Source organism: Babylonia areolata, chromosome 30 (genome assembly GCF_041734735.1).
Source record: "Babylonia areolata isolate BAREFJ2019XMU chromosome 30, ASM4173473v1, whole genome shotgun sequence".
NCBI lineage: Eukaryota > Metazoa > Mollusca > Gastropoda > Neogastropoda > Buccinidae > Babylonia > Babylonia areolata.
In genome coordinates this window covers 2,467,183-2,482,182 of record NC_134905.1, presented here as the reverse complement: position 1 = coordinate 2,482,182, position 15,000 = coordinate 2,467,183, and the positions used below count along the sequence as shown (strand labels likewise).

General features: G+C 43.9%; 1 protein-coding gene across 1 annotated transcript; it reads right to left on the bottom strand.

Moving 5' to 3' along the window:
- Positions 1-8,784: 8,784 nt before the first annotated feature.
- LOC143275224 (uncharacterized) lies at positions 8,785-11,338 on the bottom strand. Its single transcript, XM_076579199.1, has 3 exons — positions 11,033-11,338; positions 9,983-10,111; positions 8,785-9,429 (listed from the first exon to the last, which is right to left on the bottom strand). Exons 1-3 carry the CDS (start codon positions 11,336-11,338, stop codon positions 8,785-8,787), a joined length of 1,080 nt encoding a protein of 359 aa, XP_076435314.1.
- Positions 11,339-15,000: the final 3,662 nt, after the last annotated feature.

The following is a 15,000-nucleotide window of genomic DNA, read 5'->3' as shown; positions in this document are numbered from 1 at the left end:
AAAGAACCCTCAGCAACAAAACGGGTTGTCGCTGGTGCAAAATTCTGAGGAAAAATCCACTTCGATAGGAAACAAATAAAAACTACAGGGAGAAAAAGAAACAAACACAAAAACACCCGTTACAACTCGGGTGGCGCTCTCAGTGTAGCGACGCGCTCTCCCAGGGGAGAGCAGCCCGAATTTCACACAGCGAAATCTGTTATGATGAACGAGTAATAGACTGCAATACAATACAATACAATACAATACAATGCATGTATTTGATGGGTTTTTTCCCCTTTGCATTGAATTTCCAAGGTTTCTGTAGGGGTTGTATTAAAGCACAGCACTTTGCGTTTTGCCTCAATAAACAAAAGGTTTTGATTTCAGTTTCTCACACTTTTCTTCTTTTTTTTTTTATCCCCACCCTCTCTCTTTCTCTCTCTCTCTCTCACTCTCATTCTGTCTGCCTTGATCTGTCTGTCTTTCCGTCTATCTGTCCGTCTTATTGTATGTTGTCTGCATGTGCGAACGTGGTTGTGTGTCTGTGTGTCACCGCGCGCAAGCGTGCGTGCATGCGTATGTGTGTGTGTGTGTGTGTGTGTGTGTGTGTCCCTCTCCCTCCCTATCTCTCTCTCTCCCTCCCTATCTAACTCTCTCTCTCTGTCCCTCCCTCCCTCTCTCTCTCTCTCCCTCTCTCTTTCTCCCTATCTCTGTCTCAGCCTCCACCCCCCTCTCTCTCTCACCGCACCGCACCACACCGCACAGCACAACACAGCACAGCACAGCAAAGCACAGCACAGCACAGCACAGCACAACACAGCATAGCACAGCTCAACACAGCACAGCACAACACAGCACAGCACAGCACAGCACAGCACAGCACAACACAGCATAGCACAGCTCAACACAGCACAACACAGCACAACACAACACAACACAACACAGCACAGCACAACACAACACAACACACCACAACACAGCACAGCACAGCAAAGCACAGCACAGCACAGCACAACACAGCATAGCACAGCTCAACACAGCACAACACACCACAACACAACACAGCACAACACAACACAACACAGCACAACACAGCACAGCACAGCAAAGCACAGCAAAGCACAGCACAGCACAGCACAACATAGCATAGCACAGCTCAACACAGCACAACACAGCACAACACAGCACAGCACAGCACAGCACAACACAACACAACACAACACAACACAACACAGCACAGCACAACACAGGACAACACACAGCACAGCACAACACAACACAACACAACACAACACAACACAGCACAGCACAACACAGGACAACACAACACAACACAACACAACACAGCACAGCACAACACAACACAACACAACACAGCACAGCACAACACAACACAGCACAACACAGCACAGCACAGCACAGCACAACACAACACAACACAACACAACACAACACAGCACAGCACAACACAGGACAACACAACACAGCACAGCACAACACAACACAACACAACACAGCACAGCAAAGCACAGCTCAACACAGCACAACACAGCACAACACAACAAAGCACAGCACAGCACAGCACAACACAACACAACACAGCACAGCACAGCACAGCACAGCACAACGATGTCGGCTGCATGTCTTCAAAACCGTCTTCACTGTGGTGGGCAGGACCCGGCCAGAAGATGACCTCGCTTTGACATCCATGAACACACACACACACACACACACACACACACACACACACACTGGGACACACACACACACACACACACACACACACACACACACACACACACACACACACACACACACACACACACACTGGGACACACACACACACACACACACACACACACACACACACACACACACACTGAGACACACACACACACACACACACACACACACACTGGGACACACACACACACACACACACACACACTGGGACACACACACAACCACACACATCACACACACACTCCTCCACATACACACCACTCAACACACTTCACACACACACACACACACACTCACACACTCACTCACACACACACACACACACACACACACACACACACACACACACACACACACACACACACACACAGGGACACACAGACACATCCACACACACCACACACACACTCCTCCACATACACACCACTCAACACACTTCACACACACACACACACACACACACACATACACACGCATACACACACACACACACACACACACACACACACACACACACACACCCTCAAAAGAAATACACAGACATACACACACACACAGACACAGACACACACACACACACACACACACACACTCAAAACACACACACACACACACACACAACTCCTCCCCCCCACACACACACACTCAAAACAAACACACACACACACACACACACACACACTCCCCCCCCTCCTCGCCACACCCCTCTCCCCACCTCACTCCCCACTCCCCCACCAGCCCCACACACACACCCACATCCCCCACCCACCCACACACACACACACACACACACACACACACACAGAGGAAGAGATTAACATGAAGGACCATCTGCAATCCTTGACCATTCACCAAACCAGTGGGTCGTCCTTTTAACGCTCTGATTGCTGCAGAAGAACGCTTCACAACGGTCTCCTGTGGGGCTGCCCGCAATCCTTAATAATCCTCCACTGTCCTCCAACGGATATCCTTCACCGATTAACTCACTCAGTACGGCCAGTGCTCTCTTCTCCTCTACACAGACCCCTCGGATGTCCAGTGGGTGTCTGAATGACCCAACCTTTAGCTTCCGTCGTCAGAACTGGGGTATTCTTTGTCAACATTCACCTCTCCAGTATAAGAGCGTTCCGCTTGCAATATTTTGATGATGGTAATTGGGATGAAACGCTGTTAACGTCGTCTCTTTCGCCGTTCGTATGGAGAGAGTTAACGCTCTGATTGCTGCAGAAGAACGCTTCACAACGGTGGGGCTGTCCGCAATCCTTAATAATCCGCCACTGTCCTCCAACGGATATCCTTCACCGGTTAACGACACACAGCAACGCACTTTTGTGCACTCAGGCGTAGACACCCATCCGTGCTTATAGCGATATACGTACGTACAGCTGCAGGGAACAGCATCAATTATTTCTCACATTCCCGATCGGTTGGTTAACCCTTTCACCGCCAAGCTCGCATTTTTTGCACATGCGTGCGTGGTAGAGGATCCGTGTCACTGAAAGGTGGCTACTCATTCATCTGTTATCCATGAACCTACTGCTCTTAATGTTCGGTGGTAGGATGGGCCATATTTTCTATACATCACAGAGGGAATCCCCAGCTGTTCTTAGCCATTGTCTTTTCTGTGTTTATACCACAAGGGAATTCTGTACTCTAAACTGACTGGCGGTGAAAGGGTTAAGCAGTTCTGCTTTGACATTTTTAGAAGACGGGCGCAATAGCCGAGTGGTTAAAGCGTTGGACTGTCAATCTGAGGGTCCCGGGTTCGAATCACGGTGACGGCGCCTGGTGGGTAAAGGGTGGAGATTTTTACGATCTCCCAGGTCAACATATGTGCAGACCTGCTAGTGCCTGAACCCCCTTCGGATGTATACGCATACAGAAGATCAAATACGCACGTTAAAGATCCTGTAATCCATGTTAGCGTTCGGTGGGTTATGAAAACAAGAACATACCCAGCATGCGCACCCCCCGAAAACGGAGTATGGTTGCCTACACGGCGGGGTAAATAAACAAAACGGCACGTAGAATGTTACATGTTTGTCTGAGCGTGTATGTGTATGCGTCTGAAATCTGATTGAATGACACAGGAAACGAATGATGAGCGCCCAATGGCAGCAATCAGTCGGCTCTACCCAGGTAGGCAGCCTGTTATGTAAATGTCCCCGTGTTTGTAAAGCGCTTAGAGCTTGGTCTCCGACCGAGGTTAGGCGCTATATAAGTATCCATATCAATGACTCCACATTTGTAAAGCGCTTAGAGCTTGGTCTCCGACCGAGGTTAGGCGCTATATAAGTATCGATATCAATCAATCAATCAAAACTGTATGGAAGCTGTCAGGGTATCGGAAAAGAAGAGAAGCCTGGGTAACTATTCAGTTCAGTTCAGTTTAGTTTCTCAAGGAGGCGCCACAGCGTTTGGACATATCCATATACGCTACACACCACATCTGCTAAGCAGATGCCTGACCAGCAGCGTAACCCAACGCGCTTAGTTAGGCCTTGAGGAGGAGAAGAAAAAAAAGAGAGAAGCAGATATATAATGAAATAAATAAAATGCAAGGGTGGTGCTGGTGGGTGGGTGAGGGATAAATGAATAGCTAAATAAATAAATGAATAAATATACAAACAAATACATGAATAGATAGATAAATGAATATACAAATAATGCGCTAATGCTACTTGATAACATATTTCAACACAGCACAGCATAGGACACACACACACACACACACACACACACACACACACACACGCACGCACACACACACGCGCATGCATGCACACACACACACACACACACACACACACACACACACACCACGCACACACACACACACACACACACGCACACACACACACACACACACACACACACACACACACACACACACATACACACACACACGGCACGTATACCAAACACAAAAGCAGTCAGGTAGATGCACACATTCGTGACACACACGTACACACACGTACACACACGCACACACACTAACTCAGTCACAGCATAACTGCAGAAGATTTCGAATACATCTTTTATTATTCTGAAATGGAAATCTGGACAAAATCTGCTTACTCGAATCCGTCGCAGATTTCACATGTGAGAAACAGAATTAAAACAAACAAACAACAACAAGAAAACATCAAAACTAATGTTTCAAAACAGAAGGTATATGTCAACACAATGATTTTAAACTCCACGAAAAAAAGAGCTGCAAGTCTAGTGTTCATCTTTTAAGTCAACAAAATCTGGTAATATCAAGACAACACACAGACTGTCAGGACATTCCCAAATAATACGCTACTCCAAACATCAAACGGCATACAAATACTACCTCTTTCTTTTCTTTTTACTAAAAACAATGATAGATACCGCATTATTTTAAAAAAAAATCCTAGCACTGTCCTAAAGCCATCTTGGACGAGTGGAATGCAACTTTTTTTTCTTTTCTTTTTTGCTGATCCATCGACGGGCGCAATAGCCGAGTGGTTAAAGCGTTGGACTATAAATCTGAGGGTCCCGGGTTCGAATCACGGTGACGGCGCCTGGTGGGTAAAGGGTGGAGATATTTTACGATCTCCCAGGTCAACATATGTGCAGACCTGCTAGTGCCTGAACCCCCTTCGTGTGTATATGCAAACAGAAGATCAAATACGCAGGTTAAAGATCTTGTAATCCATGTCAGCGTTCGGTGGGTTATGGAAACAAGAACATACCCAGCATGCACACCCCCGAAAACGGAGTATGGCTGCCTACATGGCGGGTTGAAAACGGCCCACTCGTGTGCATACGAGTGAACGTAGGAGTTGCAGCCCTCGAACGCAGAAGAAGAAGAAGAAGCTGCTGCCCCATCATCTGCACCATTTCAGTGGCATTACTTCCACTCTGCTCATTCCGAGTCCCCCATACACAGCCACACCCGGGTTCGTCCGTCACAGTCCCAGCGTCGGCAGTCCACAGGGAACCATCGATGTTAGGTCGCCAGGAGGCCACACACCAGAGGAGACCCTGCACTGCAGTTAAGTCAATTCGGTGGTGTTCAGTGGTGCCTGTGTTCTGATTCAACGTACTTAGGACACCACCTACTAAGCCCCCTACTAACGACAATAATGGCTTAGTCGCGGAGCAGCTTGGGCAAGACACACTCCACTATAATCAATTTTCAGCCCAGACAGTCTTTTTCAGAACGAGAAAGTTCCCTAAACCACCAAGAAATCAGGAAATCAGAACGACATTAAAATCGTATCTGTTATTCAGTTTGACAAAAATGCAAAAACTAGGAAATGATCCCTAACAGAGTTATTTCCTTCATGAATAAAAGTGTCATAAACATTTATATAAAAAAGATAGAAATAGAAAAAAAAAGTATCAGGAAATAAGAAAGACATCAAAGAGATATTTATTGTTCACTGATAAAAAAAAATCCTCAAAACACCAAGAAATCAGAAAATGAGAACTACATTAAAGTAGTATTCATTGTTCAGCACGACAAAGTCCAATAGAACACCACGAAATTAGAAATTACCAACGACATTAAAGTAGTATTCATCAATTAGCACAACAAAGTTCTCTAAAACACCAAGAAATAAAAAAAAAATTACAACGACGTTAAAGTCGTATCTATTATTCAGCATGACAAATTTCTCGATAACACCAAGAAATAAAAAATTACCAACGACATTAAAGTAGTATTCATTAATTCGCATGACAAAGTTCTCGAAAACACCACAAAATCAGAAAAAGAATAACATTAAAGTAGTATTCATTGTTTAGCACGACAAAGTTCTCTAAAACACCACAAAATCAGAAAAATAACAACATTAAAGTAGTATTCATTATTTAGCACGACAAAGTTCTCTAAAACACCAAGAAATCAAAAATTACCAACGACATTAAAGTAGTATTCATTAATTAGCACGACAAAGTTCTCTAAAACACCAAGAAATAAAAAAAAAATTACCAACGACATTAAAGTAGTATTCATTAATTAGCACGACAAAGTTCTCTAAAACACCAAGAAAAACAAAAATTACCAACGGTGTTAAAGTAGTATTCATTATTTAGCACGGTAAACTTATCTGAAACACCAAGAAATAAAAAATTACCGACGATATTAAAGTGGTATTCATTATTTAGCACGACAAAGTTCTCTATAACACCAAGAATTCAGAAAAATAACAACAACATTAAAGTAGTATTCATTATTTAGCACAATAAACTTATCTGAAACACCAAGAAATAAAAAATTACCGACGATATTAACGTGGTATTCATTATTTAGCACGGCAAAGTTCTCTTAAACACTACGAAATCAAAAATTGCCAACGACGTTAAAGCAGTATCTATTATTCAGCACGGCAATGTTCTCTAAAACACCACAAAATCAGAAAAATAACAACATTAAAGTAGTATTCATTGTTTAACACAGCAAAGTTCAATATAACACCACAAAATCAGAAAAATAACGACATTTAAGTAATATTCATCATTTAGCATGACAAAGTTCAATATAACACCACAAAATCAGAAAAATAACGACATTTAAGTAATATTCATCATTTAGCATGACAAAGTTCTCTGAAACACCAAGAAATAAAAAATTACCAATGACGTTAAAGTAGTATTCATTATTTAGCATGACAAAGTTCTCTAAAACACCAAGAAATAAAAAATTACCAACGACATTAAAGTAGTATTCATTATTTAGCACGACAAAGTTCTCTAAAACACCAAGAAAACAAAAATTACCAACGACATTATAGTAGTATTCATTATTTAGCACGACAAAGTTCTCTGAAACACCAAGAAATAAAAAATTACCAATGACGTTAAAGTAGTATTCATTATTTAGCACGACAAAGTTCTCTAAAACACCAAGAAATCAGAAAAATAACAACAACATTAAAGTAGTATTCATTATTTAGCACGACAAAGTTCAATATAACACCACAAAATCAGAAAAATAACAAAGACATTTAAGTAGTACTCATCATTTAGCACAACAAAGTTCTCTAAAACACCAAGAAAAACAAAAATTACCAACAACATTAAAGTAGTATTCATTAATTAGCACAACAAAGTTCTCTATAACACCAAGAAATCAAAAATTACCAACGACATTAAAGTAGTATTCATTAATTAGCACGACAAAGTTCTCTAAAACACCAAGAAATCAGAAAAATAACAACAACATTAAAGTAGTATTCATTAATTAGCACAACAAAGTTCTCTATAACACCAAGAAATCAGAAAAATAACGACATTATAGTAGTATTCATTATTCAGCACGGCAAAGTTCTCTAAAACACCACAAAATCAGAAATATAACAACATTAAAGTAGTATTCATCATTTAGCATGACAAAGTTCTCTAAAACACCACAAAATCAGAAAAATAACAACATTAAAGTAGTATTCATTATTTAGCATGACAAAGTTCTCTAAAACACCACAAAATCAGAAAAATAACAACATTAAAGTAGTATTCATTGTTTAACACAGCAAAGTTCAATATAACACCACAAAATCAGAAAAATAACAACATTAAAGTAGTATTCATTGTTTAACACAGCAAAGTTCAATATAACACCACAAAATCAGAAAAATAACGACATTTAAGTAATATTCATCATTTAGCATGACAAAGTTCTCTATAACACCAAGAAATAAAAAAATTACCAACGACATTAAAGTAGTATTCATTATTTAGCACGACAAAGTTCTCTATAACACCACAAAATCAGAAAAATAACGACATTATAGTAGTATTCATTATTTAACACGACAAACTTCTCTAAAACACCAAGAAATCAGGAAATAATCATGACATTAAAGCAGTACTCATTGTTCAGCACGACAAAGTTCTCTTAAACACCAAGAAATAAACAAAAATAACGACAAATAATTAACGCATTCTTTTTCTTCTTCGTTCGTGGGATGCAACTCCCACATTCACTCGTACGTACACGAGTGGGCTTTTACGTGCATGACCGATTTTACCCCGACATGTAGGCAGCCATACTCCGTTCGTTTTCGAGGGGTAAAGCAGCTTTCATTGTTAAGTACGACAAAGGCGACAAAGTCTGCGGACTCTGAGTACCCAGAGCTCCCTAAACCTGGAGGAAATGACGAAATAATAGACGACGTTGACGCAAGAATTAAAGGTGATCAGTAGGCCACACATGTAGGTGACGGTGTAGAAACAGACCAGGTCACACACGTCGTTCTCTGCTTGCCCCGGGTTCAAACCCAGACGGACAGACACAGCCACGGGGTAGGTCAGCAGACTGGTCACGGAGATGACGATCATGGTGATGGACAAGCGCCGCGTTTTGTCTCCGCGGCTCTGATTGGACGAGGTCCCGCTGACCTCGCTGCGGTGCCTGGAGAACTTGTAGACGGTGAGGACGTTGGAGAAGAGCAGGAGGAAGGAGGGGATGCAGAAGGCGAGGAGGTCGTAGAGGTAGTTCTCCCGGTAAAAGTTCACGACGCTGAAGAGGTGCTGGCAGTCGGCGCGGCTGTGGGTCAGCAGACAGACGTACCACGAGGCCTCCAGAGACGACAGCAGGACGCTCCACAGCAAGGTGAGCACGCAGAGGGCCAGCACTCTGGGTCTGGACAGCAGCTGGTTGAAGTGGGCAGGTCTGTGGATGGCCAGCAGGCGGGTGAGGCTGGACAGGAGGGTGGTGTAGATGGAGCTGATCTGTGCACACACACACACACACACACACGTACGCATGCACGCGCACACACACACACACACGCACACATGCACACATGCATACAACACAACGTGCAAACATACACAAGCACGCGGGCACACAGACACACACACACACACACACACACACACACAAAACCCACGCACACACACACACACGCACGCACGCACGCACACATACACATACACAAACACAGTGTGTTTGTCAGTGGCTTTGGTTGAAATTTTTTTTTAGGAAGGCAGTGGATTCATATCAAATGTGTCCAGGGCTGGGCATGGGAAGGCAGTGAGTTCATACCCACTATATATATATATATATATATATATATATATATATATAGATATAGATATAGATATATAGATATAGATATATATAGATATATATTATAAATGTAATAATAATAATAGTAACTAATAACAAAGCCAGTCACGAGGAACGTCACAACCAACAAACAGAAACCTGGATGACGACGACGACGACGACGACGATGACGATGACAACAACAATGACTGAAGCGAGGATGAGGTGACAGACCTGGGTGACGAGAATGATGATAATGAAGACGTAGGTGAGAGGGAGGGGGGAGCTGGTGCCCGTGACCAGATCCATTGTGTCGTTCATGAGGTGGACCATGAGGAACAGCAGGTCCCACAGGGCCAGGGCCTGGGCATGCATGGTGACAGGAGAGTTGTACACACACACACACACACACACACACACACACACACACACACACACACATACACACACGCCCGCGCGCACACACACACACACCCTTCAGCATTAAGACAGTAGAGTTGCAAACACACACACACACACACACACACACACACGCCCGCGCACACACACACACACACACACACACACACACACACACACACACACCTTTAATCATGAAGACAGTGGAGTCACACACACACACACACACACACACACACACACACACACACACAAACACACTCGCGCGCGCACGCACACACACACACACACACACACACACACACACTCGCGCGCGCACGCACACACACACACACACACACCTCTTTTATCACACACACACACACACACACACACACACACACACACACACATACACGCACACACACACACACACGCACACACACACACACACACCTTTTATCATAAACAAACACACACACACACACACACACACACACGCCCGCGCGCACACGCGCACACACACACACACACACACACACACAAACACACACACACACTCGCGCGCGCACGCGCACACACACACACACACACACATACGCACACACACACACACACACACACACACACCTCTTTTATCATAAACACACACACACACACACACACACACACACACACACACACACCTTCAGCATTAAAACAGTAGAGTTGCAAACACACACACACACACACACACACACACACACACACACCTTCAGCATGAAGACAGTAGAGTTGCAAACACAAACACACACACACACACACACACACACACACACACACCTTCAGCATGAAGACAGTAGAGTTGCAAACACACACACACACACACACACACACACACACACACACACACACACACACACACACCTTCAGCATGAAGACAGTAGAGTTGTACGCAGTCTCAGCAGACCACACCCACAGGGACAGCCCGTTGCCTATCACCCCCAGTGACGCCATAGGGACGAAGACCGCCTGACGTAACCTCAGATGGATCAAGTCGATCCTCCTCCACACGTCATCAAGGTCAGTGCCACCGGGGTCAAGGTCAGGAGGGTCAGTGTGGCGGGGGTCAAGGCTGATGGAGAGGTGAGCACTGTAGTCCCGGGTTACCGTTACCATGGAGACAGATGTGTCCTCCGTGAGGGTTGTGACGTTGAGAAGTTGGTTCGCCATGGCGAGACAGGATCTGTCACTTCGTCTCCCTTCTGTTCATGAAGACCCCACGGGTATGACTGCAACGTAATTGAGAGAGAGAGACAGAGAGAGACAGAGAGAGAGACACACAGAGACAGAGAGAGACAGAGACAGAGAGAGACAGAGAGAAAGAGACAGAGAGGTAGAGAGGGGAGAGTGAGTGATAGAGAGGGGGAGAGAGAGAGTGTGTGTGAGAGAGAGGAGATAGAGACAGACAGACAGACAGAGAGGAGAGAGAGTGAGAGATAGAGAGGTGAGAGAGAGAGAGAGAGTGGGAGAGAGGAGATAGAGATGGGGAGAGAGATAGAGAGGGGGAGAGAGAGTGAGTGAGAGAGAGGAGATGGAGAGAGAGGGGGAGAGGGAGAGGGAGATAGAGAGAGAGGGGGAGAGAGTGTGTGAGAGAGAGGAGATGCAGACAGACAGACAGAGAGACAGACAGACAGAGAGGGGAGAGAGAGAGAGAAAGAGTGAGAGAGAGAGGGGGGGAGAGAGAGAGAGGGAGGGAAATTGAACAACAGACACGTAACGTAACTCTTGGTGACGCAGACCAGTAATACCAAAGTGGTGAAGAGTTATATCCCTTTTCCTCACCAAGATAGTAATACCCTCTTTCAGCGTCCTAAATTACTGCACCTATTCAAACGACAAATTTCGCGTGTTTTGCAAAGGATGTGCACGGGAAATGACATTTTGCGTGAAGTCGACCTTCTTAATCAAGAAACATGCACAATACAACGCAAAATGACCCATAACATGAACCAGAACCGACACTTGTTGTCTCAAGCCGCCATGTTTTTTTTTTTTTGTTCACGTTTTCATGGTTTGTGGGACCAAAAAAGGAAAAAGGAAAAATGAGCAGGTCAATTAACTCACTCAGTACGGCCAGTCCTCTCTTCTCCTCTACACAGACCCCTCGGATGTCCAGTGGGTGTCTGAATGACCCAACCTTTAGCTTCCGTCGTCAGAATTGTGGTATTCTTTGTCAACATTCACCTCTTCAGTATAAGAGCCTTCCGCTTGCAATATTTTGATGATGGTAATTGGGGTGAAACGCTGTTAACGTCGTCTCTTTCGCCGTTCGTATGGAGAGAGTTAATCAAAATTGAGTAAAACAACGTTCAAAACAAAGTCGAAAAAAGCACTGAAAATGGGTTACAACATCGACAAGAGGTAATATCGTTTCATCGATGCACATAAACAGACGGGCGCAACAGCCGAGTGGTTAAAGCGTTGGACTGTCAATCTGAGGGTCCGGGATTCGAATCACGCTGACGGCGCCTGGTGGGTAAAGGGTAGAGAATTTTCCGATCTCCCAGGTCAACATATGTGCAGACCTGCTAGTGCCTGATCCCCCTTCGTGTGTATACGCACGCAGAAGATCAAATACGCACGTTAAAGATCCTGTACCCCATGTCAGTGTTCGGTGGGTTATAGAGACACGAAAATACCCAGCATGTATGAACCACAGTCATCGGCAAGTCGATGTTGGTCGTGAAACAGAAAGAAGAAACTTCCGGAAAACTGGGTCCTTGGATTCAGGACTTTACCCAGGCATAAAGAATTGTGTTCACAAGATAAGATAAGATAAGATAAGAAGATAAGAATAACTTTATCATCTCCAACTGGAGAAATTTGGTTAGGTGCATTATCACACCATAGACAAGTAAACAACATGGGGACCATAACTGTAAAAGTCAACAACAGCTTTTACGAATATTACGAAGATACAAATGTAAAAAATATCTTCTACACCGTTTCATACATACATCCACACACTGCAGGTAATAACTAGTATTCTTAATGTAAAAACAGAAAGAATTAAGAAACATTATTTAAATATAATTATAAACATAGCCTACCATACTGCACATTGATTATAATAGACAGATAAGACAAGAATAAAGATACGTTACGGAAAACCACAACCAGATAATCAGCACACACCCGCACCCACCCACCCCACACACGCGGATTACTTGATTAAACAAGAGTAATAAACATATGTTCTCAAATAAAAGCATTTCACATATTCGCTTTTAAAAAACATTGCAATTAAGGTGTTAACAAGAGATCACCGATCCCACCTGTTACAGCAACACCTCAACGTCTTTCCTCTTCCTCTGCTCTTCGCTCTCTCCTGTTTCACCTCATCTCACCTCTCTCCTCTCCTTCACACGTGACACACTCTGACCAATGGCAGTGATTCTCCTCCGCCCCACCTTTGAGCAACGACCATCCAATCAACGACCTCTCGAAGCCATCTGCGAATGAGGTATTTGAACTCGGAACCTAGTGCAGACATAAAAAGAGGTAGCTGAATAATTCATCTAGATCTGTGCAGTTAACGCCTGAGGGTCTTCAACGTGCGTGATTGAGGTCAAAGGAGACACACAGCCCGAGTTTTCAGTTATGCTGTGGCAAATTTCTGGCATCTGAATTTGAATCCCAATCGATAAACCCTGTAAAAAATCCATGGTCGCGAACGATAACAGTTGACGAAAGTTGATGACCATCAATCAGTAAGTTGATGACTATGAACCAATCAGAAAGTTGATGACCATAGACCAGTAACCATGGACCTATCAGAAAGTAGTAAGAACTCCTTTGCAAAGAAACTTCAGGGCCCATTAATGACCTCTCCCTGAGAGTTATAGCAGGTTCGAAAGACAGAGGTCATCAACTATTGAAACACTCCAACAGTTTGCTGTCCGAGGCTGTGAGAGGATGACCAGGTGTGACAGTATTGTCCATAGTGATGTGTTGTCCACAGTGCTGTATTGTCCACACTGCTGTATTGTCCACAGTGCTGTTCTGAGTCCTTTATAATTCATCACAGTGTGTGCTGTGACAGTATTGTCCACAGTGATGTATTGTCCACAGTGCTGTATTGTCCACAGTGCTGTTCTGAGTCCTTTATAATTCATCACAGTGTGTGCTGTGACAGTATTGTCCACAGTGATGTATTGTCCACAGTGCTGTATTGTCCACAGTGCTGTTCAGAGTCCTTTATAATTCATCACATTCTGTGCTGTGACAGTATTGTCCACAGTGATGTATTGTCCACAGTGCTGTTCAGAGTCCTTTATAATTCATCACAGTGTGTGCTGTGACAGTATTGTCCACAGTGATGTATTGTCCACAGTGATGTATTGTCCACAGTGCTGTTCAGAGTCCTTTATAATTCATCACATTCTGTGCTGTGACAGTATTGTCCACAGTGATGTATTGTCCACAGTGCTGTTCAGAGTCCTTTATAATTCATCACATTCTGTGCTGTGACAGTATTGTCCACAGTGATGTATTGTCCACAGCGCTGTTCAGAGTCCTTTATAATTCATCACAGTCTGTGCTGTGACAGTATTGTCCACAGTGATGTATTGTCCACAGTGCTGTTCAGAGTCCTTTATAATTCATCGTGATGTTTGTCAGTGTGTTAGGTCCTTTAATGATGGCATCATCTGTGCTGACAGTATTGTCCACAGTGATGTATTGTCCACAGTGCTGTTCAGAGTCCTTTATAATTCATCACAGTGTGTGCTGTGACAGTATTGTCCACAGTGATGTATTGTCCACAGTGATGTATTGTCCACAGTGCTGTTCAGAGTCCTTTATAATTCATCACATTCTGTGCTGTGACAGTA